Below are 23,200 nucleotides of genomic sequence, written 5' to 3'. Positions count from 1 at the left end.
AGATACCTACTATTTTTCAATTGATTGTGGCATTTTTTTTTGAGGGACGTGTTTTCAAAATTGTTGATTCCTCTCTAAAAGGTCTGAACTACTGAAGTTGTCAAAGAAGGTTTCAGATTTCTCCCTTCCCCTCCATCTATACCCCAGAATCAGCTTCCTTCTCTGCCATGGATTACGTTTGGGGTAAAAAAGGAAGACGGTTCAGATTGATAAGCAATACTCCTGGGAAAAGACTATTAACATGTATAAAGGGATTTCCTTGCAATATAAATACTAGCGCGCACCCTCCTGGTGCCTCAGAGCCTTCCTGATGTATATATGCAGGTAGTGAGAATTGAATCGGCCCTTTGAGACAGTAATATAATAAAACTCTGATTTGGGGAGCAGCGGTTCTCCTTATTTTTCTACTCTCTTGTGGGAATGAGTTGCCAAGCTTTTACTTCGGCTGATACCTTTATACCTCTGAATTCTGACGCCTCTGCAACTCTGCCTCTGATAATGCATCACAGTGCTGCCGAGTGTCTACCAGTCTCCAACCATGCCACCAATGTGATGTCTACAGGTACTGACTCCTATGACAGTTTACATATGACCGGGCCTAAATATTTCAGAATGAATGCTTTGAATCTTGATAGTTAATAATCTCTTTGCATCTTTCACTTTACCCCTCCAATTTAATTTGCCTAAGTGAAGTAAGCATTAAGCATATCTAAAAAGCCAACATGCCAAATAATTTTTTAAAGAAATATTAGTAAGTGTAGTAATTTAAATCACTGTTGGCTTTGTTGTAAGGAAGAAAATCTGTTTTCTACATAAGAAAAGAATGAACTTGGACATTTTAAATCTAAAAACCTTTTTAATGGAAATATTTATAGAATAAGGAGCAAATGAAATGAATATTATAAAATAACATAATATTTAAGAGGTGCTACTTCTTTATCTTAAAGGTTTATTCGGTTGTTAAATTACATTTACTACTATCTAAAAACAGCTATAAACCTTATACTAGACACAACAGAACAATCTGAATATCAACAACAATGGATTTCATAGAATAAAATAGTTTTAATTAACATATTTTTAGCATAAGATACAGAAATTATAGCAAGAAATAACATGGCATTTAAACCCCATTAACTAAGGTAAATTTTCTCAAAATTGCATTCTGAAGAGACTTCACTTCTAAGTTTTAACATTTATCTCACATAACTTTTGAAAACAAAAATTAAACTTAAGAATTCGAAGGCTCAACACAATCAGCCAAATACATATGTTTTGCCAATGTGTTCATTCTTTATGCAGTAACAAAGTGTTTTAGAGTTGATTTACAAATGGACAAAGACTTGAATTGAGTAAATTTCTTCCATTGAATAGCAATATAATATTCACTTTCCACTTGTTTTAAATGCAATTTTTCTCATATTTAGGAATGAAATTATATACATTTAGAAATCGAAATTTGAGTTGATACATTATTCTGATTTGAAGGATTTAAGCTCTGTCTTTTATTATTATTAAGCATTTTCTAGATACATGCGTAAGTTTGGCACCAATCTTCTGGTGGATTTTAAAGAATCTAGAGGTCAGATATTTAGACTTTGGTAAAATCAGTTAATGTAGAGATTTTTCAATATTACCTTTTAAATTGAATTTCAGGAATCCGCCAAAGATTTCTGTAATTTAATTTAAAGGGTAATACAGGAAGTATCCTCCAACATAGTGTTTGGAAGAGACAATAGTTTTTATCAAAAATATATGCTATAAATAAATCTAAGCAATTACCACATAGCTAATCACATATTTTAAATAGTAGGTCATCCTATAGATCGAGAATAATGAGAATAATACACTATTTCTGTGTTTGAAGATAATTTGGCCAGCATGAAAATACAATTCAGAATCGAGGTAATAATCTAGTAAAATCTAATTTTATGCTCAAAATGCCATTTATTTACTTTAAAATAAGTAACAATTTATTTAGTAAATTAACCTATCCTGTATTTAACTTCCTAAAATCTGAAAAGCAAAAATTATTTAAGTGTTAAAATTAAAAAAGAATTATAATTAATAAAAGTGACCTACAAATGTTTTAAATGATAGTAGCATTGATTTATAATTTTTTAATGAAATTTTAATCATATACATCCAATTGTCTAAGGAACTATTATAGAAACACTGACTTTAATGGGAACACTTGAGTATTAAATGTGTTTAATGATAATTTGCTTAATTTTGGAATGCACAGTAATGCATTATATGTAATCATTATATTGCAAAATCACTTTAGTTCTTTTGACCTATTAATTATAAAATAAAAATGTATACAGATTTTTAAAAATTAAAGATTTTTCTCTATTTTAAAATAATATATTTTACTTTATGAAGAAAGGCATGTCTTTAATCACTAGTTTGTATATTGGTATTCTCAAAGGATTCTAACCATACTTTATAATATCTCATTTATTCAAGAAAATTAATTTATGAAAATTAACCAATATATTCAGAATATGAAGGAAAAAATTGAGAAAATAAAATATTTAAGGAAATATTGGTTTTATTGTCAATATTTTGTGCTCCCTATCAACTTGATGATTTGTGTTTAAAACGTGATAAAAGTCTAATAATTCCAATTTACTTCCAAAATACACATTGATTTCCTGAAGCATATAACCATTTATGAACGGTTACGTTTATGTACGGCTTTATGGCTTTATGGATATTAAGTCACTCAATGAATGAACTCATTTTTTGACCAGCTTTATCATTAGAATGGTTGTATCAATCGTGTATATGCAGACAACTAACAACTTCATGGTTTCAACATCAAAATAAATAGATCATATATTGTTACAGGTTTTTAATAGCACTCTGAATGCAGTGAGATATTTATGATTGTATCTAATAAAAGGCTAGTTGCTCTGCCATTTCCACTTTGATGAAACAAATTTGTTAGACAAATAAGCAAAAATACACTGTTCAAGAGTGAATTTCTGTATTCATTCATACAGACTGCTTTATAATACCATGCAACACAAGAATTTTAAAGGACTATTCTTCTAGTCGGCGAGTTGCAATGTCTGCATAGAACAGAACCAACAAGCATTCTGCAACTCCCAAAGGGCCAAGGTCTAAATTGGTCAGTCACCCCTTCATGGGGCACTCGTAGCCATAGCACAGAGGACAGGATAATTAATGAAGTCCGTTTTGATGATTTATTATCTCGTTACATGAGACAAACTTTGATCCCCCCTAGTTTTAACCTACTCATCAGAGAACTTACCCAAAATGAGAAAAACATATTGGCATGTAACTTTAAGAACCACATAAATGTGTATTTTTGAAATAAAACGAATGTGTCTTGAATCCTTATACATTTTCTTACCAGTCCCATCTATTTTGTCTTTGATCCAAACTCCTAAATGTTTGTGCACACATTTCTCGGTGACAACGTTGGGAAACACAGCAACAGGACTTCATTATTCTGTTCCTTCCTGTCATTATGGAAACCAGCCATCAACCTATGGAGTGATGGCAGGTAAGAAAAGTTGTCTTTTACATGTTATTGAATTTGGGGACACTTAGATGGATTTTCTGGGCCTGAAAGAATTGTGATCAGAGTGTGACATGAAATTCGATTTCTTAACTTTGAAAATTACTGTTAAAAATCACCACTTCTTGTTTCCTGCTCTGTGACACCCACAGAGACCATGAGGGTTACACCTAATTTCCCTACTTACGTATCCCTGAACTGCTGTGCTTCTTGAGTTTGCTTTGTATGGTTTTTATTCAAATTCACTATTGTCAAACTGTTAGTTGTAACATGATGCTATTGGTAGGCTTACCTTCACTACAAATATAGTAGCTACTAGACACATGTGGCTATTTAAATTTAAATGTAAACTAGGTAAAATAAAACAAGATTTCAAATTCAGTTTCTCAGTTGCACTTGCTACATTTCAAGTGCTCTATAACCACATGTGGCTAGTGACTCCCATATCAGCACAGGTTTACAGAACACCCCCCCTCATCATTATATTTCTTCTGGACCTTTGGTCCATAAACATAAATAAGACATTGATTGAAGCTAAAAGTGATTGGCAGGGGCTTTAGTGATAGCTGTTTCAGGCTTTAGCAGCCCTTTCTGAATTGCTTCTGAGTGAGTCTTAAGTGAGATTGAAATCATTGAAGTTACATACTTTTCTCCTATAGGTAAGTGAAGTATGGCTGTTATCAATTATGGCTACCTGTTTACTGATCCTTCTATAAAGGCATTGAAGCACAGTTTTTGAGGAATGGGTAGATCTGGCTTATGAGATCTATTCATCAAAAATTCTTGTTTAATTTCATGGCATGGCCACATAAGACTTTAATTGTTTTTAAAAAGTACACAGTTTTATTATGCACAGGATTTTCATTTGTTGGTTTATTTTTAAGATAGCTTTAGGAGATATACCTAATGCTAAATGACGAGTTAATGGGTGCAGCACACCAGCATGGCACATGTATACATATGTAACTAACCTGCACATTCTGCACATGTACCATAAAACTTAAAGTATAATAATAATACAATAAAATAAAAGAAATTCTTTGATATTTTATCTTTATTACTACAGCAGGAAAAGAACTCTTATTGATGACAAACAAACTGTGTGAGTAAATGTGTGTGTGCGTGTGCATGGTGTGTGTGTATGTGTGTGATATGAGGGAGAAACTGTGGATAAAGGAATCACTTATTAGGGAAATCTTTTCTAATTGACTTGTGTTTTGTTATGATCCAGATAAGCAGTAAAAAAAAAACCCAAACAAATATTGATTTATTCCTATAATTTTCAAGTAAAATGGAGCAAATAGTTTAATTTTAATTAAATTGTTTAACCTTTGATATCTCAAAATTTGTCCATGTAAGAGTAAATAGAACGTTAAAACTTTAAAATAATAATCCAGAAAAATATGAGCTTCTCCTACATTCTATCAAGCAACATTCTGAATAAACCAATATCCTAACATTTATGGTTAAATGAAGACTGGTGTTCTTAACAATGACCTGTAAATCCTGACGTCTTTTTTTAAAAATTAAGAATTAAAGCCATATTTTTTCTTCCTCTCTGAAAATTGATTATTTATGATCAACATGCTTAATTAGTATTCATGGTTAATGAGAATAGCCCTCCTCAATGTAAAATAGTAAAATAAATGTGTTTAGCTACTGGAGGTGCGGGTGGATTGCTTCCTGTGTGGCCTTTACAACATTTTGATTATGAGACAGGAAATGACAAACACATGCCGCTGTTTCCTGGAGGAAAGACCTTACAGTTCATTTACGGGAACTCCCAGGAACCAAGGTACATTGTTAGTTTCTCTCTTAACCCACCACAGAGGCAGTCTCTGCCAGTTGATTGAGGTTGGCACCAAGATTAAAACCAGTCACAGAGCAGTGGCCAATAATCTCTTGCCCAAATACCTTCAGATAATTTTTGCTACCAACTCCCACCCTGCCAAATCAGAGAGGGCCACCACTGGCCTCAGGAGTTTGCAGCTGGCCTCAGAATTCTAAAACCTTTACTGCTTCCAGGACTGGAGCCAATATGCCAATGTTCACATTGAGAGTGTTGGCAGCTCATGTCTCTCTGATACAAGTTTCCTCCAGCACGAACTCAGCAAACCCTCTTCCATGAACCTCTTCCTCATTTCAATTAAAATGAAAAGACCACTGGAAGAGCCTTTCAAAATGATTCAAAACCCTGGCTTAGTGACATCAAGAGCAGAAGACTTACACCAAGGTTTGGAGCTATCACTGTGGTCTTAAGATTAAATATATTCTGTGACTGAAAGAAAAACTCACCATCACAAGCACAAAGATATTTGAATATTTTTGAGAGGGATTGTTAAATCCCTCTCAAAAATTTTGTTAAAATGTGATATGCTTTAAATGTCAGAATGTCTATATTGGGACATAATTCAGTATTAGCATTTGCTTCATGAGAGATTAGATCTTAGAGAATCTGAACTCTCCTGACTTTATCCCTAGTAAAGCTGCATAAATTGAGTTACAAAATACAGCAATTCAGAAATAAGAGAGAAAAGGTAAATAAGAGACAAATGTATAAAGTACACAATAGAAACCTGATTATGTCATCTGAATTTTCTGAGAAGTCTTAAGGCATTAATCAAATCAGCCACTTGCACACAATCCACAGAAGTGTCTTAACAACAACAACGACACGGTGTCACATACTCTATATAGAAGTGAAGCTACAGAAAGAACTATATTTCTAAAATATGTGAAATTACTTTATTTTCATATGGTTATTTCATTACTCATACTCTGATGCTTACATTTAGTTTGAGCATTTCATTAAATTAATAACTCACAGGAAAAGAAGAGCTATAACTAATATTTTGTCAGGTTGGTAGGTAGAATTTTAATGATCAGATGAATCCACTGTACGTAATAGTCCAGGTGCAGGCAAAATAAAGAGAATGACTAATTGGGAGTAATGAATTATCCATGCCATTAACTAATTACTAACATTGTTCAAGTGATTAACACCTCTGAGTTCCAATCTCTTCATATCTAAGTTGTGGTGGGTACTACAACTCTACTGGGGTTGAGTAGTAGCAAATTTGTGTCAGCTCAAAATGATTTCTCTTTTGACCTTCTCTTCACGTACTCTTGCAGCTAAATTCCTTCTGTCCTTTCACTCCTGAGAACTTAGAGAATTCAAATCAACACCTTACAGTACAAATAATAGAAAACCGAGAATTACAGATGCTGTTCAAAGTCTCTCCTAGATAAACACAAAACAAAACAAAGTATCAAAAAAAAAGTTCTCAAAACTCTGACTCTTGGGTTTCTGAGATTGTTTCTGTTCTCCAGTATCTGAAGCAGAGTACAATTCAGGAAACAAGCTCAATGGGGGTTCACCCTTTCTGCTGTCCTGTGGAAACAGCAAATCAACCTCACTGTAATAAATGTTAAACTCACCATCTTTACATGATGTAGTGGCCAAACCAAGAAATAGTGTGAAAGTCCTTGCTTTAAAAGTTAATTTCAAGGGGAAAACAAAACAAAACAAAACAAACTTGTTTAAGTCCCAAACTCTTGGGACTTAAACAAGATGATAAGCATCCAATTCTTTTTCATGAGAAGTGGATATTAAAAGAAAAGATTGTTATGGCTGAAAATATTCTTGCTGCCTGGGCTAATACAGAAGAAAACGGAAATCAGCCTGGCAACTGACAGGGAGAAATAGTCTAGTCTATTTTGGAACCCATCTTTTCATTTTTTGAAATTTGAAATTTTTTTTTCTTAATTTACTTCTTTTGTTTAGTTCTTTGTTTTATTTGGCCCTAAATTGTTCTGGTTGTAACAACTCTAAGGAAACAAGTAATTCTGAAGATCTTTTGCTTCCGCATCGTGAAAGGTCTTTTGGTAGCAGTAACATGATGTATTTTCACTTCCAGACTAGGGGTTGGCAACCCTTTTCTGTAAAGAACCAGACAGTAAATATCTCAACCTTTCTAGTTTTTGTTGCAACTATTCAACCTGTCATTGTAGTAGGAAAGCAGTCACAGGCTGTGTGTAAAGAAATAGGCATTTCAAATTAAACTTAATTTACAAACACAGGCAATAGGCCCCAGTTGTACACGGATAGGATTTACCAATGCACAAGAGTGAAAAGATCACAGTGGAAGTTTATAATTTCCTTTGAATTTTTATGCCTAAGCAACAGAGGGGAATATATGGAAATATTCAGATACATGTTCCTGTGCATGTTACAAGCACAGCAGGGTGGCGTATTTTACTATGTCCCTCTGCTTCCCTTGTTTGTTTTTTCAAGGCATCAAGCCAGTAACGTGAGATGATGTTGTCAGCTAACCACATGCTGCAAAGATCAATTTGCCCCATGCTATGGTACATTGAGTCAGCGCCTAGTAAGGCAGCCCTATCTCTGACCCCCATTGCCTGCTTTAAAAGATTTACCTCTGTTCTTCTCTCTCCTCTGTCACACAGAAATGCATACATAGCAATTTAGAAAGGCTCTGGTGAATTAATCTTCAATGTGAAAATGTATTTGGAACTACAGTGTGCAAACACTTCTGAGCTGTGTGTGTGTGCTGTCCAGGCCTCAAGATAATTTTTCTTTATCCATGTTTCAGAAAATGTTGATGAGACCTCTGTCGCACATGACTCACAACATCTTTTATCTTATTCCTACTTTTTGCAGTAATCTGGGTTTTAAAAAGATTTGAAAAACATATTGCTATACATATCATCCCAATCACTCTCCACACTCCCCCAAATGCAGGCTCCGATGCTAGAAACAGAGGTTCGTTTGGCTGTTCTTTTAAATTGTTGTGATGAAATTCTATGTGAAGTTAGTTCCAGGAAATCTGTGACCTTGCAGATAATTGTAGATACTTTCATATAATGAAAAATGAAAGTAAGCCAGGTGCAGTGGCTCACAACTGTAATCCCAGCACTTTAGGAGGCCGAAGCAGGCAGATCACCTGAGGTCAGGAGTCCGAGAATAGCCTGGTCAATGTGGTGAAACCCTGTCTCTAAATAAAAAATTATAAATAAAAAATAAATTAAAAAATATAAAAATTAGCCGGGTGTGGTGGCAGGCGCCTGTAGTCCCAGCTACTAGGGAGGCTGAGGCAGGAGAATTGCTTGAAGCTAGGAGGCATAGGTTTCAGTGAGCCGAGATGGCGCCACTGCACTCTAGCCTAGGGAACAAGAGCGAGACGCTGTCTCAAAAAAAAAAAAAAAGGGAAAGGGAAAAAAATAAAAAATGTATCACACATCACATTTTCCTTCTTGTTCTGGATGCCAAACCTTGGAGCATGGTATTTTCTGTGTACTTTTCATGGATTCCATTCAAATTTGTTTTCTGCGTGTCCACTTACCCAGAGTACTTATAATGTATAAACTACCTTTCAATTTTTGTGGCTGGGTTCTGTGGCTTATACCTATAATTCTAGCACTATAGGAAGCTGTGGCTGGAGGATTGCTTGAAGCCAGGAGTTTTGAGACCAGCCTGGGCAACATAGTGAGATCCTGTCTGTGCAAAAAATTTTAAAAAGTAGATGAGCATGGCGGTGCATGCCTGTAGATTCTACTTAGGATGCTGAGGTGGGAGGATGGCTTGAGGCCAGAAATTTGAGATTGCAGTGAGCTAAGATTTTACCACTGCACTCCAGTCTAGGAGACAGAGTGAGACCCCATCTCTAAAAATAAAGAATAAATAAGCAAACAAACAAATAAACAATTTTACGGAAACAGGGATGACACACTTTATATATATTTTATTGTAATATTTTTGTGGAACAGTGTTTGTTTAATATAGCCAAAGGTGTTTAAATGCAGAGAAAACCTTTTAAAGAGAAGTTATTTAGTTTACCTGGGTATAGACTGCCTGGAGAATGAACCGGGCAATGATTTTGATGTGGCTTACTGCAATGCTTATTGGACTTTAGTTCGGGTTTAAACTGCAAAGTTAATTCGTTGGGCACCGGAGGCAAGTTATTTACTTTCTTTCTACTTAAATTTCCTCCACTGTAAATTATGGGGAAAAATATATATCTTTCCTGACTCATTTTTTGTATAAGGATAAAGATGATGACAAATGTGAAATTAACACGACACAAAGTGTTGCATAGAAGATTTGTAGCAGTACATGATTATGATCAGCAAGAGAAATTGAAAATAATAATAATAATTGATAACAAATTTAGACCTTTTAGTATGTGTAAGTAAAAAACACACAAATTTTTTATATAAAATAAACATAATTTGACATAGGTTAAATGAGTTATCTAAAGTGTCTTAAAATATGTTAAATGTACAAAATCTAACAGTAGCCTGGCTTTTCTTTGTACTCTTTCTCAGGGTATTTTATCATTAAATGTATTAAGTGATACCTGATGGACCTAAATAATCAAAGAAGTGAAGGTTTTATAAATATATGTGACAATCAATTCTGAAAGCATAAGCACAATTCTTCAGATAAATATCAGATTAAATAAATGCTAACATAAATGTCATCAGTTTTCTTTTACATCTATTAGTCCTTCTTTTAATTTAGCAGAAAATTAAAATTAATAAAAAGCTAAAAATAAACCCCACGGCAATAAACATTTTCAAGAAAAGCTATATAATAAAAGAAAAGTTGGTAAAATTGCTTTTAAAAATGTTCTCTGGTCTGATCAAGATGCCACACAATAAAGCATAAAATGGATAGTTAACTGACTTTTACAAAAGTAAACCTGGATAATTTTGGTTTGTAAAAGTAGCAGGAATTTTTTAAAGACAAAAATAATTTATTTCACATCTTTTTCCCAGCTTTAGAGCAGATAAATTTATGTTATGCTAATTTGTTTAATCTCTCATTTGTATGTTTACTTTGCTTTAGAAAAATAATATACCCTATTAGATATAATTACATATTTATAATTACATATTTTTATATAAATTTATAATTATATGTTTATAATTACACATTTATAATTACATATTAATAATTACATATTTTATATAAATAATACATTAAATTAAATTTATATAAATTTAATACATTAAATTAAATTTATATAAAATTTAATACATTAAATTAAATTTATGTAAAATATAAATTTTATATAAATAATACATTAAATTAAATAAATAACTACGTATTTATAATTACATATTTTTATATAAAAAATATAAACCAACAATTTGCTGAGTTACAGTATTCTTTGCTCATTATATATTGATATATTAATGTAAGATTTATATATTCTGGAAAACATATTATTACTCATGTCTTTGATTTGAGAATGTATGTGTGGAGAAATTATAGGTAGCATGAACTCTTGATGCATTTTTTTCCAGTAAGTTTCTAAGAATAATTATTGCATGTATTCCATAGTAATTTATTTTAAAACATTTATATTTATAAGAAAATGATTAATTACTCAATATTTTTATATAAAAATGTCTTGCTTATACAATCATCCTTCTATGTGGCACATTGGTTCCAGGACCCCCAGGGATACCAAAATCTTTGGATGCTCAAGTCCCTGGTATAAAATGGTGTAGTATTTGCATATAACGTAGGCACATCTTCTACCTTAAATCATCTCCAGATTACTTATAATATCTAAATCAATGTAAATGCTATGTAAATAATTGTTATACTCTATTGGGTTTTTTATTTGTATCATTTTTATTCTTGTGTTGTTATTTTTTACTTTATTTTTTAAGTGTATTTAATTCACGGTTGCATCAATCCATGAATGCAGAATCCATGGATATGGAAGGCACACTAGACATGTCATTTAATATAAATTGAAGTAGAATCTTTGTCGATAAAAATTGTATTGATAAAGAAAACAAGAAACAAAATGTGTTGGAATTTGGCTTATATACTGTCCTCTCACCTATACTTCCCAACTGAGATAGACTCTTCCAATGAAAAAGGAAATCTGGAAGCAATTGTGTAATAATTTCAGACCTTTTTACATTTTTTGTGATTTAACATATCCACTCAGTAGAGTCAATGCTTTATCATTTATCGGTAATCACTTATCATATATAAAGTTGCAAACTTTCTTGCTTCTTATATTTGCTTTTCCTTAAATAATAATCAAGAAATTATTCTATTATATTGTATATTTTTCAAGAAATCTTGTTAGTGACTTTTTAATAGAACTTTTAAGGTTACCTTTTGTTAATATTTAATCACTCCTCAAGCCTATTTAGCCATATTAATATACTTTATATTCTCATCATTCTCTTTCTGCCTACCTTCACTTAATTAAAAAAGATGTGATTATTTCTTAATAAAATCAAGTTTTTACTGATTAAATAGTGGGGCATTTTTATATTGTGAAATCAATTTCCCAATCACAAGAAAACTTCTCAGCATAGCACGTAGCCGAAGCATTTAGTGCCATGATCACAACGAACATCACCCATTATTTATTCAATGAATTAAGAAAACAGAGTTCAATGCATAGATTCTGGTTAGAGTTCAACCTCAGATTCCCAGGAATAGGTTTCATTTAAGAGAAAAACATGATAGAAAATGTACACTTCTGAGAGAAGTTGTTTGTTTCTATTTTAGTTATTCGCAGTCCCCCTGCTTCTTTCCTTTAACCCTATCTTTGGTTTTGCTGCTCTGGAGAAGGTAGAAGAGAAATAATTTCAATTCTACTAAGCTACTTTGACTCCTTCTTCGGAAGACTGAATGTAAGGTAACCCTTGTGAGTACTGAGACAGGCTAGAGCAGAATAATGGGCTAAGTCAGGCAAAACCCTTTCTTATATAGAAATAAGGAGAATGACAAATCGTGTTTTTCATTTTATTTCTTTGTTTACTCACAGGTAGTTTAACCCCTTGTCTTTATAAATTTCCTGACCACACCTTGAGTCATGGATTTCCTCCTATACACCAGCCTCTCCTGGCGGAGGACCCCACAGCTGCTGATTTCAAGCAGGAACTCAGGCGGAAAAGTAAATTGGTGGAAGAGCCAGTAGACATGGATTCTCCAGAAATCAGAGAACTTGAAAAGTTTGCCAATGAATTTAAAGTGAGAAGAATTAAGTTAGGTATGTGCTTGTTAAAGGCAACAGGAAAAAGAACTTGGTTTGCAAATCTTTATTGCTGTTAAATCTCTTATATATTGCTAAAAAGTACAAGATGATTCTCATTCTTCATCTCTACTGTGGACGTAGTTAGTCGTTATGGAAATCCTCCAAAAACATTTGTTTCCTTATAATTTCTTAAGAGCCTAAATACATAATTTTTAAATTAATAATACTCTTTCAAAACTTACCTCAACATTAGTTTTGAAGTGCCCATTTTTATCTATATTTTATTTGAACTTTTGAATAGGCCACACATTTATATGATTCAAAAGTACAAAAGAGTATAAGTGACATGCATCCCTTCTGCTTGCTTTTTCGGTATATCATTGTTGTTAGTTCCTTGTGTATCTTTCCAGTGATATCTCATGGATATATAAGTAAATATATATGGAAATATATGTATTGTGCCAAACATATGTAGTATTTGAAGTTTTCAGTAGTAATTTTTCTAGAGCTCCTTTTCCTTTGTGGGGCTGTCAAGTTCCACTTTATGAATATACTGCAATTTATTTGACCAGTCCTCTACTGATGAAATTTAGGTGGTTTCTGATCTTTGGCTGATAAAAACAATACCACGATGATTAACCCTATAAATGTTATTTTGCACTCATGTAAATATATGCGCAGGAAAAATGTTAGAAGCACAATTGTTTGATCAAAAGTATGTGTACTGGTAATTTTGATAGATGTTATCAAACTGGTCTCTAGAAAAGTTGTACTAAATTTTACTACTACCATGAGAATCTTTTTCACCATCCTCAGGCTATATAAACTCTGAAACGGCATGAGTTTTTAAAATCTATTTCTTTTTATTTTCTCCTTAATGATATCTCCAGCATCTAGAAGAGTATAACTAGAACACAAAATAAATAAATGGTGGTTGAAAGAAAGAATATGCTGTTAATCTTTTAGATCTTTGCAAATCAGACAGGTCAAAGTGACATCTCACTGTTATTTCATTTAAAATTTCTTTTATTATGAGTGTAAAGTATATTATTTAATATGCTTGACAATCATTTATATTTCCTTTTCTGTAAACTATCTGTTCAGAGCCTTTGCTCATTTTCTACTGAAGTGTTTTTAAAATAAAACAACTATAACAATTGACTTTGGTTAAATTGCATAAAATTGTGTATTTTTTTAATGGATTGAAATAATAGTTCAAACCTCTGCACTTGCAGAATGAACCATAGATAATGTAATAAGAATATTTATTGATGGGCATCATATGCAACCATTTTATACATATAGGTATATAGCCTTAGGTCCTGAAATAATATGTAGCTATTACATGTGATAAGCACAGTAGTAGGAATCTTTGTGAAATTCATTTTCAGTTTTCTATTTATATTACTGTGAATGTTTCAAATTATATGTTATTTCAGCTGCACTCTAAAAATGTTTGCGACAAACAATAAGGATCATTAGTCTGAAGACAGAGGCATTATCAAAAACTATAAAATGGGCTCAGAGGTATACATGAAATGTGTAATCATAGCCTCTTAATAAATATGGTTTTAGGGAAAGTGGCATAATTCTTAGTTTTATTTAGTACCCTTCAACAATATCACTGTATCTTTTAGAGTTGAAATAAAAATTTTATGATATATAACCATATATTTTATGCATTATAGTTAATATATTAAAATTTTTTGAGCATATATTATTTGATACCTAACAATAATGATAAAAAAGCCATAATTTTCAAGTGCCTTATAAAGTGTTTAGGCACACCTAAACACTGGTTAAATATTATGAATGGCAGATGTTTCTATCTGAATTCTTTCAGTGACTAGATAAAAGTAATTTATTAACTAGAAAAAATATGTTTTGAAGTATTGGACAAGTACTTCAAAGTATAATGAATCTTACTAAATAATTCTGATTTGCCAAGAATATATAGTTAAAAAACAGTGTGTAATAGTTGACAAAGATACACAGATTTGTGTGACAATGAACCAAAATTAACATTTCCTGGAAAGTTGGAGCTGATGGTCTTTATTGTCCCTTCACAGGGTACACCCAGACAAATGTTGGGGAGGCTCTGGCAGCTGTGCATGGCTCTGAATTCAGTCAAACAACAATCTGCCGATTTGAAAATCTGCAGCTCAGCTTTAAAAATGCATGCAAACTGAAAGCAATATTATCCAAATGGCTGGAGGAAGCTGAGCAAGTAGGAGGTACTAAATTGTGTCTCTGAAGGCTGTGCTGTGTTGTAACCTAAAAATAATGGCTTCAATAAGTAGGATTAATGCTAAAGCAGGAGGTTTGAGGGGTTTTTTTTCCGCCTTTTCTCTTTGAGATGAAAAATAAACATTTTGTTATATCACACTAAAACAAACAACAAAAAAGGAAGGGCAATGTAAGTGTGGAAATAAATTTATTGAGGATAGAATAACCTATATAAGGAAAGCTTGTTGGCATCAGCATGAAGGGGTAAAATACCTAATTTTTTACACATCCATTTTTTTCCTCTCTTTTATACTAGAGAAATTATATATGAATCACATTTGTATCCTAATATTAGTGTACACTAAACATTTGCACACACCAGTCTTCCAAGTAAATAATATAAGCAATTGCTAGATATGCAACTTAATGAGATAAAATTATCTACTCATACAAATGTCAGGGCTTGATAAAGGTGAGGTTTGAGAGTATTTACAGCAAGCATTCCAACAAAAGTAAAGTGAGGATATTATTTGTAGAAAGTGTCTTTGCAAGGTTAATATTTATTTCTGCGTTGAGATTTTTCTCTAAGGTCTGTAATAGAAAAAGACTGCAAAAATTTAAGACAAAAATGTCTAGCATTTTTATTTTGCATTGTTTTATGAAGAAAATTTGAAATCCAAATCAGATCGTTTTTTATAAAAAGTCTACTTTGTGTTTGTAATTATCTCTCTTTTCCACATTATAGCTTTGTACAATGAAAAAGTGGGAGCAAATGAAAGGAAAAGAAAACGAAGAACAACTATAAGGTATTCTTTATATTAAAAGTTACTAGAGGACAAAACTGGTATTTTATAAATGGAATGAGCATTTGAGTGTAATGCAGGTGTAACATAACATATAAATGTAAGGTGAATTGGGAGGCCAAGGCGGGCCTGAGGTCAGAAGCTCGAGACCAGTCTGGCCAACATGGTGAAACTCTGTTTCTACTAAAAATACAAAATTTAGCCGGGCATGGTGGTGGGTGCCTATAATCCCAGCTACTCAGGAGACTGAGGCAGGAGAATGGCTTGAACCCGGGAGGCGGAGATTGCAGTGATCCGAGCTTGCGCCACTGCACTCCAGCTTGGGCGACAGAGCGAGACACCGTCTCAAAATAAATAAATAAATAAATAAATAAATAAATAAATAAATAGATAAATAAATAAAGTAATAATTTTGAGAAATGGAGAGCTAATAATTTTCAACATTTGATGGAAAATTATGTATTGTTTGATTCAAGAACACTTTTGCTCCAAAATTTTGAATACAAACAGAAAGAAAACAATCATTTCTAAGAGACTGGCCATATCTTCTCCCCTTTTAGCTATAACTTATTGCTCTGACAATGTAGTATCCATGGTGTCTATAGTATTTAAAAATGTGACACTAGTAATCAGTGTTTCGGTCTCTTAAAGTTCAACATGACCTCTTGCATTTCAACCCAGAAAGATTGTTCATTGATCTTTTTGTAGTTTCTGTGAGACATGCTTAGGAAATACTAAAAGACAGGTTTTGTTTTGGTTGGTCAGTTGTTTACTAGAGATTTCCTTTATCGTAAACAGCCCTAAATGATTTTGGGGAGATATTTAGAAATGTCTAGGAAAATGTTCATTTTCTTCTCAAAGAACTTAGTGCCCTCTGGTGGCACAAAGTGGGAAAAACATAGAAAGCCTGGGTCCCCTACTTAATGCTTTCCGTGACTCTCGTGTAACTCTACCTTACATAAGACAAAACATCTACATATTTAACACATTATATATTTGTCCTTGTTAAAGTGTCCTGCAAGTGTGTTCAGAGTTTTTAAGTTTCCTTTTCATGTTAATATTGAGGAAATTCAACCTACCTTAATTTTGATCTGCCAAAAACTTCACTAAAAACAACATAATTTCACCCCCTATGTCCACCCCACCCCAGCATTGCTGCTAAAGATGCTCTGGAGAGACACTTTGGAGAACAGAATAAACCTTCTTCTCAAGAGATCATGAGGATGGCTGAAGAACTGAATCTGGAGAAAGAAGTAGTAAGAGTTTGGTTTTGCAACCGGAGGCAGAGAGAAAAACGGGTGAAAACAAGTCTGAATCAGAGTTTATTTTCTATTTCTAAGGAACATCTTGAGTGCAGATAAGATTTTTCTATTGTATAATAGCTTTTTTTTCCCTGTTTCATTCCTTTCTCTTCCTCAACAAAAACAGAAATTACTTGGTTGACTTAAAATCATTTTATATCAATAGCTTTTACAGCTTTACTTTTCCACTTTTTTAAAAAAAAAGAAACCAACAATTTAAATTATATTGATGTTATTTACTTAAAATAATTATTCTCAGAAGCCACATTATCCATTTTAAGCCAAATATATTAACAGTAATAAAATGATCTCTCTGTCTCTCCCGCTCTCTTTCTCACACACACGCAGACATATGAGTATGGGTTTATAAGTTCCTTTTCCAAACATGTTTATTAGCTTTTTAACATGTAAGTCAGTAATGACACATATGTAAAGCACATCACCAGAAATATCCAATTCAAAAATTAACCAATGTTCTGCTTTCTACCAACTCTACTAGTTTGTCTGAACTAAAAGTTTTGAACTTAGAGCTGGAGGTGTCTTATAGTTTTATTACTCCCTTTAGGAATAAACCTCAATCAGAATTGATACTTTGAAGCTAAAATTTAGGGCATAGCTGATAGAACTGTTTCAAAAGAGATGTGTAGAAACATTAATTTTTGATCTTTTTATTCTTCCTAAATATTAGCTTTTTGATGTGTAGCTGTAGAAAATAATGCTTTATGGATTCTTGAGCCTCAAACCATTAGTCTGTAAGCTGCAACAGGACAGGAAGAGATCTGGCTTGTTTGGTGTTCCCTCTCCAGGGCTTGGGAAATTTCTTGCTCATATTAGGCATGCAATCTTTGTTAAATGAAGGAGTGTTTAAGGTTAACAATGGCTACAAATGTGAATGGTGTCACTTAATTTTAAATTATAATGTTTTTGAAATCTCACAATCTAGAAAATCATCCAGGTTTCTATAACAAGACATGGTCACTTTTGATATAATCAATTAGAATCTGATTCACTATTTGAAAAAGTTTGACATATTGAGATTTTAATTCTGAGAATTTTATCGACAAGAACATATTTATTTAAATTATAAGAATGCATTTCCTTGAAACATGCTAGTAGAAGCAAACTGTAATGTGATATTAACTTAGAATAGTGACTGTTTTGCATTTGGAATGTAAATCTGCTGGCTATGTTTATCTAACTTATTTTATATAACAAAAGTGGTAACAATTAGACCAAATTTTATTGTTGAATTAGAATGCTTACTAAATAAATTATACTGTCCAGTCTCTTTTTATGATACTATTAAAGACCTAGCATTTTTACAGGTCATAATCTACATAGATCATATATGTATGTTCATACATAATCACCATCAATTAGATGGGTAAAATTTGATATATTACTAACAAAGATAGACATTTAACTAACAAAACAGCTTTCAGTGGCCTAATCATCCATGCTTAAGCACACATTTAGCATCCAAAAGATATTAAATACAACATTCTTATTTAAGAGTAAATTCCAAATTATTCAGCCACACAGGTATTCAAGCTCCTTCTCTGGATAACTCAGTATTTCTTCGCCTACTTAAAACACGTTAACTGGGGAAGGGATTCTTTAGTTTGCTAAAAGCCAGATCATGCATACATAAATGTATACGTATATATGCAAAAATGTATATATGCACTTTGAAACTTGCAAATAGAAACAAAATGTCATGCAATATAAATCTAGATTAGTGATTGTTTTGCATTTTAAATGATTCCTCTAGTAATGTTTACTCTTACTTCATGTAACAAAAATAAGCATGTATATATGCTTAAATCATAAGTAGTATTATCAAACATCCATCCATAAGGTCATTATTTTCAAGTTTAGACACTACCAGTATTGGGAACCATGTATTTTCCCTAAAAGAAATTATTTTGAGTTAATACTAATGAAATAGCAAATTATTATTATTATTAGTGAGACAGAATCTTGCTCTGTCACCCAGGCTGGAGTACAGTGGCACGATTATTGTTCACTGCAGCCTCAATCTCTTGGGCTCTCCACCTCAGTCTCCTGAGTAGCTGGGACTACAGGTGCCACGCCACCATGCCTGGCTATGTTCAAAATTTTTGTAGAGACAGGGTCTCCCTGTGTTGCCCAGCCTGATCTTGAACTCCTAGACCTAAGCGACCCTCCCTCCTCAGCCTCCCAAAGTGCTGGAATTACAGACATGAACCACTGTGCCCAGTGAAATAGCAATTATTTGCTAACTGATATGGTTTGGCTGTGTCCCCACCCAAACCTCATCTTGAATTGTAGTTCCCATAATCCCCACGTGTGGTGGGAGGGACCAGATGAAGATTAGGGGGGCTGTTTCCTGCATGCTGTTCTTACAATAGTTGGTTCTCATGAGATCTGATGGTCTTATAAGGGGCTTTCCCCTTAGCTGGGCTCTCATTCTCTCTCCTGCCGCCCTGCAAAGAGGTACCTTCCACCATGATTGTAAGTTTCCTGAGGCCTCCCCGGCCAGTAAATACCAGTAACTCATTTGTATTAATGTTTTGTATTATACAAAACTCATTTATATTGAGACTACTTTCTAACTACATTAAAATAATACTTTATTTTGATTAATCTTCAAAACAATAGAAAATGGTTAATGCCATTTAGAATCCTAAACCTCAATTAAACAAATGACATACAATTCACTGTGTAGACTGATATGTTCATACTTTGGGGAATAAATGACAAAGGCTGACTGTAGCCATAGTCTTTCCCTCTTACATATTTGTGAACTCTTTAAGTCTTCAGGAATTCAGTAGATTTGTCCATTAAAATGGAAGAAAGATGTTTGTCATTTCTACTAGTTTGGTATTCAACTTTACCTAGTAAAGGTGGCTGATAAACTCATTCATACAATTTACCTTTCCATCTCTAAAGGTGGAAAGGATTTGTGTAGTCAGAGAAATATTTTCAGTGTTTGGGGATGGCAGGCAGGGGGGCGGTGTGTATTTTCAAGCTGTTGGGGGAATGTGGTGTTCCAACAGTAGGACACCTGAAATCAGGCTTCACAATCTTCAGGCTTCCTCTAAGGCAACATCAATCCAATTGACTACTAAAACAACTAAGCTTAGAATGGTTTCGAATCCTCAGCTTCTACAGAGAGGAAACTGGAAAGTTGATCTGTGTTTCTGAAGTTGCCAAAACCTTTTCATGCACAGTAACGGCATCAAAGGGACAAGTCATCACAGGTCTCTTTTGAGACCAGGAAAACCTGGTCTGTTTTAACACGTTAAAACGTCTGTTTTAACACGTTAAAACGTCTGTTTTAACAGAGGAGTGTCTAAAATAAGAGTACATATTTCAATTAGGCCCACAGAGATCAGGTGAGAAGTACGGCAACTAGGATGGTAGGAAATGCACATTTTGGCGGAAAAGAGAGTACCAGGTTTTCTCTAAAGGCATTCAAATGCAAAAAGTAAAAGATATATCACTGTGCAAGTCAAACAACATAAAGCCCATAGGCTGACAGCTTCCTCTCTCTGGTCCATAGGGTCACAATCTTGAGCCCCTTTCCATTAGCTCTTGCGATAACCAGATACTCCCCTCAGAGCACACAGTACAGTGTGTGCAACATAATCATCTGACAGATGGTCATTTTATGTTTTCTAAGAACAGGTGTTATCATTAGTATTGACATTTTCGTATCACATTCTACTTCTCTGGTACTCCGAAATTTCCCCCATAAATAACTTTTTCATTTGGTAACAAAATGTGGCTTTGGGCTGCATCCTTTTCAGTCATAGAGATACTCTTCTATTCTTTCTATGGCAACCTCTTGTTTGATTACAGCAACCTCTTGTTTGATTACAATTGTTATATATTTATTTTTGTGCCTAAAGAAGTTAGAAAAAACAGGTTAAAAAAACCCAGTGTTTTCATTAAGCTCAATCTATAAGAACCCTTATTTCTTATTCTTTAAGGGCTCAAAAGTAACTGTTTTCTTTTTAGCAAAGGATAGAATAACATTACAAATTCACAGTGACAGTGATTGTGAAAACTACCACCAGAACACTTTATAAATGTAGCCAAATCAGAATGATCTGTCTGTCTTTTATGTCCAAATTCTTTTGTGGTATCCATGTTTGACTGAAATGAAATAAGTCACTGGGACTTATACATTCAAAAATAAAACTTAAAAATGTTTAATCCCTGAGAATACTGGGAACAAATTAATGTGAAACCACCAATTCTTAGGCTTATTACATTCACAAACATTAGTCTAATACAAATTATTTCTTAAGAAGATAGTTTTTTTTAATGTTAAGTAGCAGAGTTTATCTAATTGTACTTCTAGGAAAATAATAAAGATCATTCTTTTGAAAAATTACCAAATATGCATAAAATTTTTAATTTTAGCAGGAACCAAAAAGAGCAAAAAAGGTAAGAAAAGAACAACAATAATAAATCTTTATTGAGATTTTTTAACAAAATAATTTTTAAAAACAAAAGCTCCCACATGTAAACAAGAACGTAAATAAGTTAGATGGCATTATTATGTACATCCAAGAATCAAAACATGTTCTGGTAAACATTCCATAATCCGGTAAAATGTTTTGACCCATCACTGTTAAGAGAAACTGTGTATTTAATACTATCAATAACGAAACCTAATCTTTGAACATTATAAAATGGTTTACGGAATATAAACTATACAGTTTAGTTTTTCGTTCCTCCTAGCAATCCGTGTCACATGTATACTAGTCCTAAGATGTATTTTGTCAGTATTAGCCCAAAATGTCCACCATCCCAAATTAACCAGGTTACACATATCTCCTCCAGTTTTCATGGTAGGATGTGTTAGAACCCATATATTACAACATCATTTTTCAAAACTAACCTAATCCTAAATTCTATTCTAACTAGTCTGGCAATCCTTCATTTTATCTCCCTGTCTACACATTCATTAGATACGAAGGCAATTTCACCTTAAAAAATACTGCTAATACACATTTAGATAGTAATTTCTGGTAAAACTGTAGTTTATCAAAAAAATGTGAATTTTTATTTTAGAAATGTAGGTCAAGCATTATCATAGTTGTAGTACTTAATTGAGAATAATGGCTTCAATTTGGAAGATTCAATATACACATTAAACAAAATTAAACAGTTTAAATTATAATTCATATAATTGTAATTCTCATTTTTAGATGGCCAAAATATATTGTTTTCTTACTATAAAGTGTTATTTATCCATCGTCTATTTTTACTAATTATACTCAATTCACAGTAGTGACATCAAAGGGACAAGTCATCATAGGTCTGAGACCAGGAAAACCTGGTCTGTTTTAACAGAGGAGTGTCTAAAATAAGAGTACATATTTCAATTAGGCCCACAGAGATAGAAAAGAGCCAGGATGATCTTTGTATTGAGGCCTTGATTTCAGTTTTAAATGTAATTCTTTTCTGCCAGCTGAAATAATTTAAAGATGTGCACAATAGGTCTGTGCTATTTAAGGCAGGTGTCAAGCACATTTTGAAATTTACCAACTAGAATGCTCTCCTAATGGAAAAAGAAAAAAGAAAAGTTATGACAGTTTTTGTTTGAGACAGATGTTTAAATAGCACTCTTCTTTTTGACCATTTAAAAATAATTTGGCAGCTGTAACCACCTATGGTCATAACACATAATCACTTACAAAAGACAAGCAACAGATACAGAATTAACGATATACTTTTAATATTTTTACAACCCTCTTTAAGTTGGTGCCTAATGGCATTTAACAAGATTTTTATATTCAGTGAAAAAGATTTAGAACATAAACTGACATGAAGTAAGGAATATAATTTCTCTGTGCCATGCAAAAGAGAAGTCAACTTTTTACACATCATCACTCCTAAATAGTTCTAATTAAAATCCAAACTGTTCCCATTTTTGCATCATTGTCATTCTTTGGCAAAAGATTCTAAATAGCCATGGGTTAGGAAACAACTGTTCACTCATGGTCTTCATTTTTTTTTTTTTTTGCAAAATACATGTGTTTTGTAAAAGAAATCTGCACTGTGCTTGGTTTATACTACATAATTACAAGTAAGCAAAATAGTATGACTTCTTTTGACTAATCTACTCCTAAAGCCTTGAGTTGCCGTTCAATCTCTTCATCTGAGATTGTAGCCTTTGAAGTAGAGGCAGATGGTAAGCTTCGAGCAGCTGATGGAGCTTTGGCCATCTATATTAAACAATGAAAAAGACAAACGTGCATTAGGAAACATCTGGACTAGGACATACAGGATGTG

The 23,200-nt window shown here is 32.9% G+C and overlaps 2 protein-coding genes across 2 annotated transcripts in view; one reads left to right on the top strand and one right to left on the bottom strand.

Annotated features, from left to right (window-relative positions):
• Window positions 1-298: 298 nt before the first annotated feature.
• POU1F1 (POU class 1 homeobox 1) lies at window positions 299-21,687 on the top strand. The gene is made up of 6 exons (XM_004035923.5): window positions 299-562; window positions 3,386-3,535; window positions 12,373-12,597; window positions 14,652-14,816; window positions 15,554-15,614; window positions 16,762-21,687. The coding sequence occupies exons 1-6, from the start codon at window positions 421-423 to the stop codon at window positions 16,970-16,972; spliced, it is 954 nt and encodes a 317-aa protein (XP_004035971.1). The 5' UTR covers window positions 299-420; the 3' UTR covers window positions 16,973-21,687.
• The window catches only part of CHMP2B (charged multivesicular body protein 2B), a 28,631-nt gene continuing 26,778 nt past the window's right edge, over window positions 21,348-23,200 (bottom strand). The window contains exon 6 of the mRNA XM_004035920.5: window positions 21,348-23,133. Within this exon, the coding sequence (XP_004035968.3) occupies window positions 23,023-23,133 (111 nt within the window). The 3' untranslated portion in view covers window positions 21,348-23,022. The remainder of the gene's footprint in view (window positions 23,134-23,200) is intronic.

Source organism: Gorilla gorilla, chromosome 2, assembly GCF_029281585.2.
Source record: "Gorilla gorilla gorilla isolate KB3781 chromosome 2, NHGRI_mGorGor1-v2.1_pri, whole genome shotgun sequence".
Taxonomy (NCBI): domain Eukaryota; kingdom Metazoa; phylum Chordata; class Mammalia; order Primates; family Hominidae; genus Gorilla; species Gorilla gorilla.
Note: the sequence above shows the minus strand (reverse complement) of the source record. Positions and strands in the feature narration are given on the sequence as shown.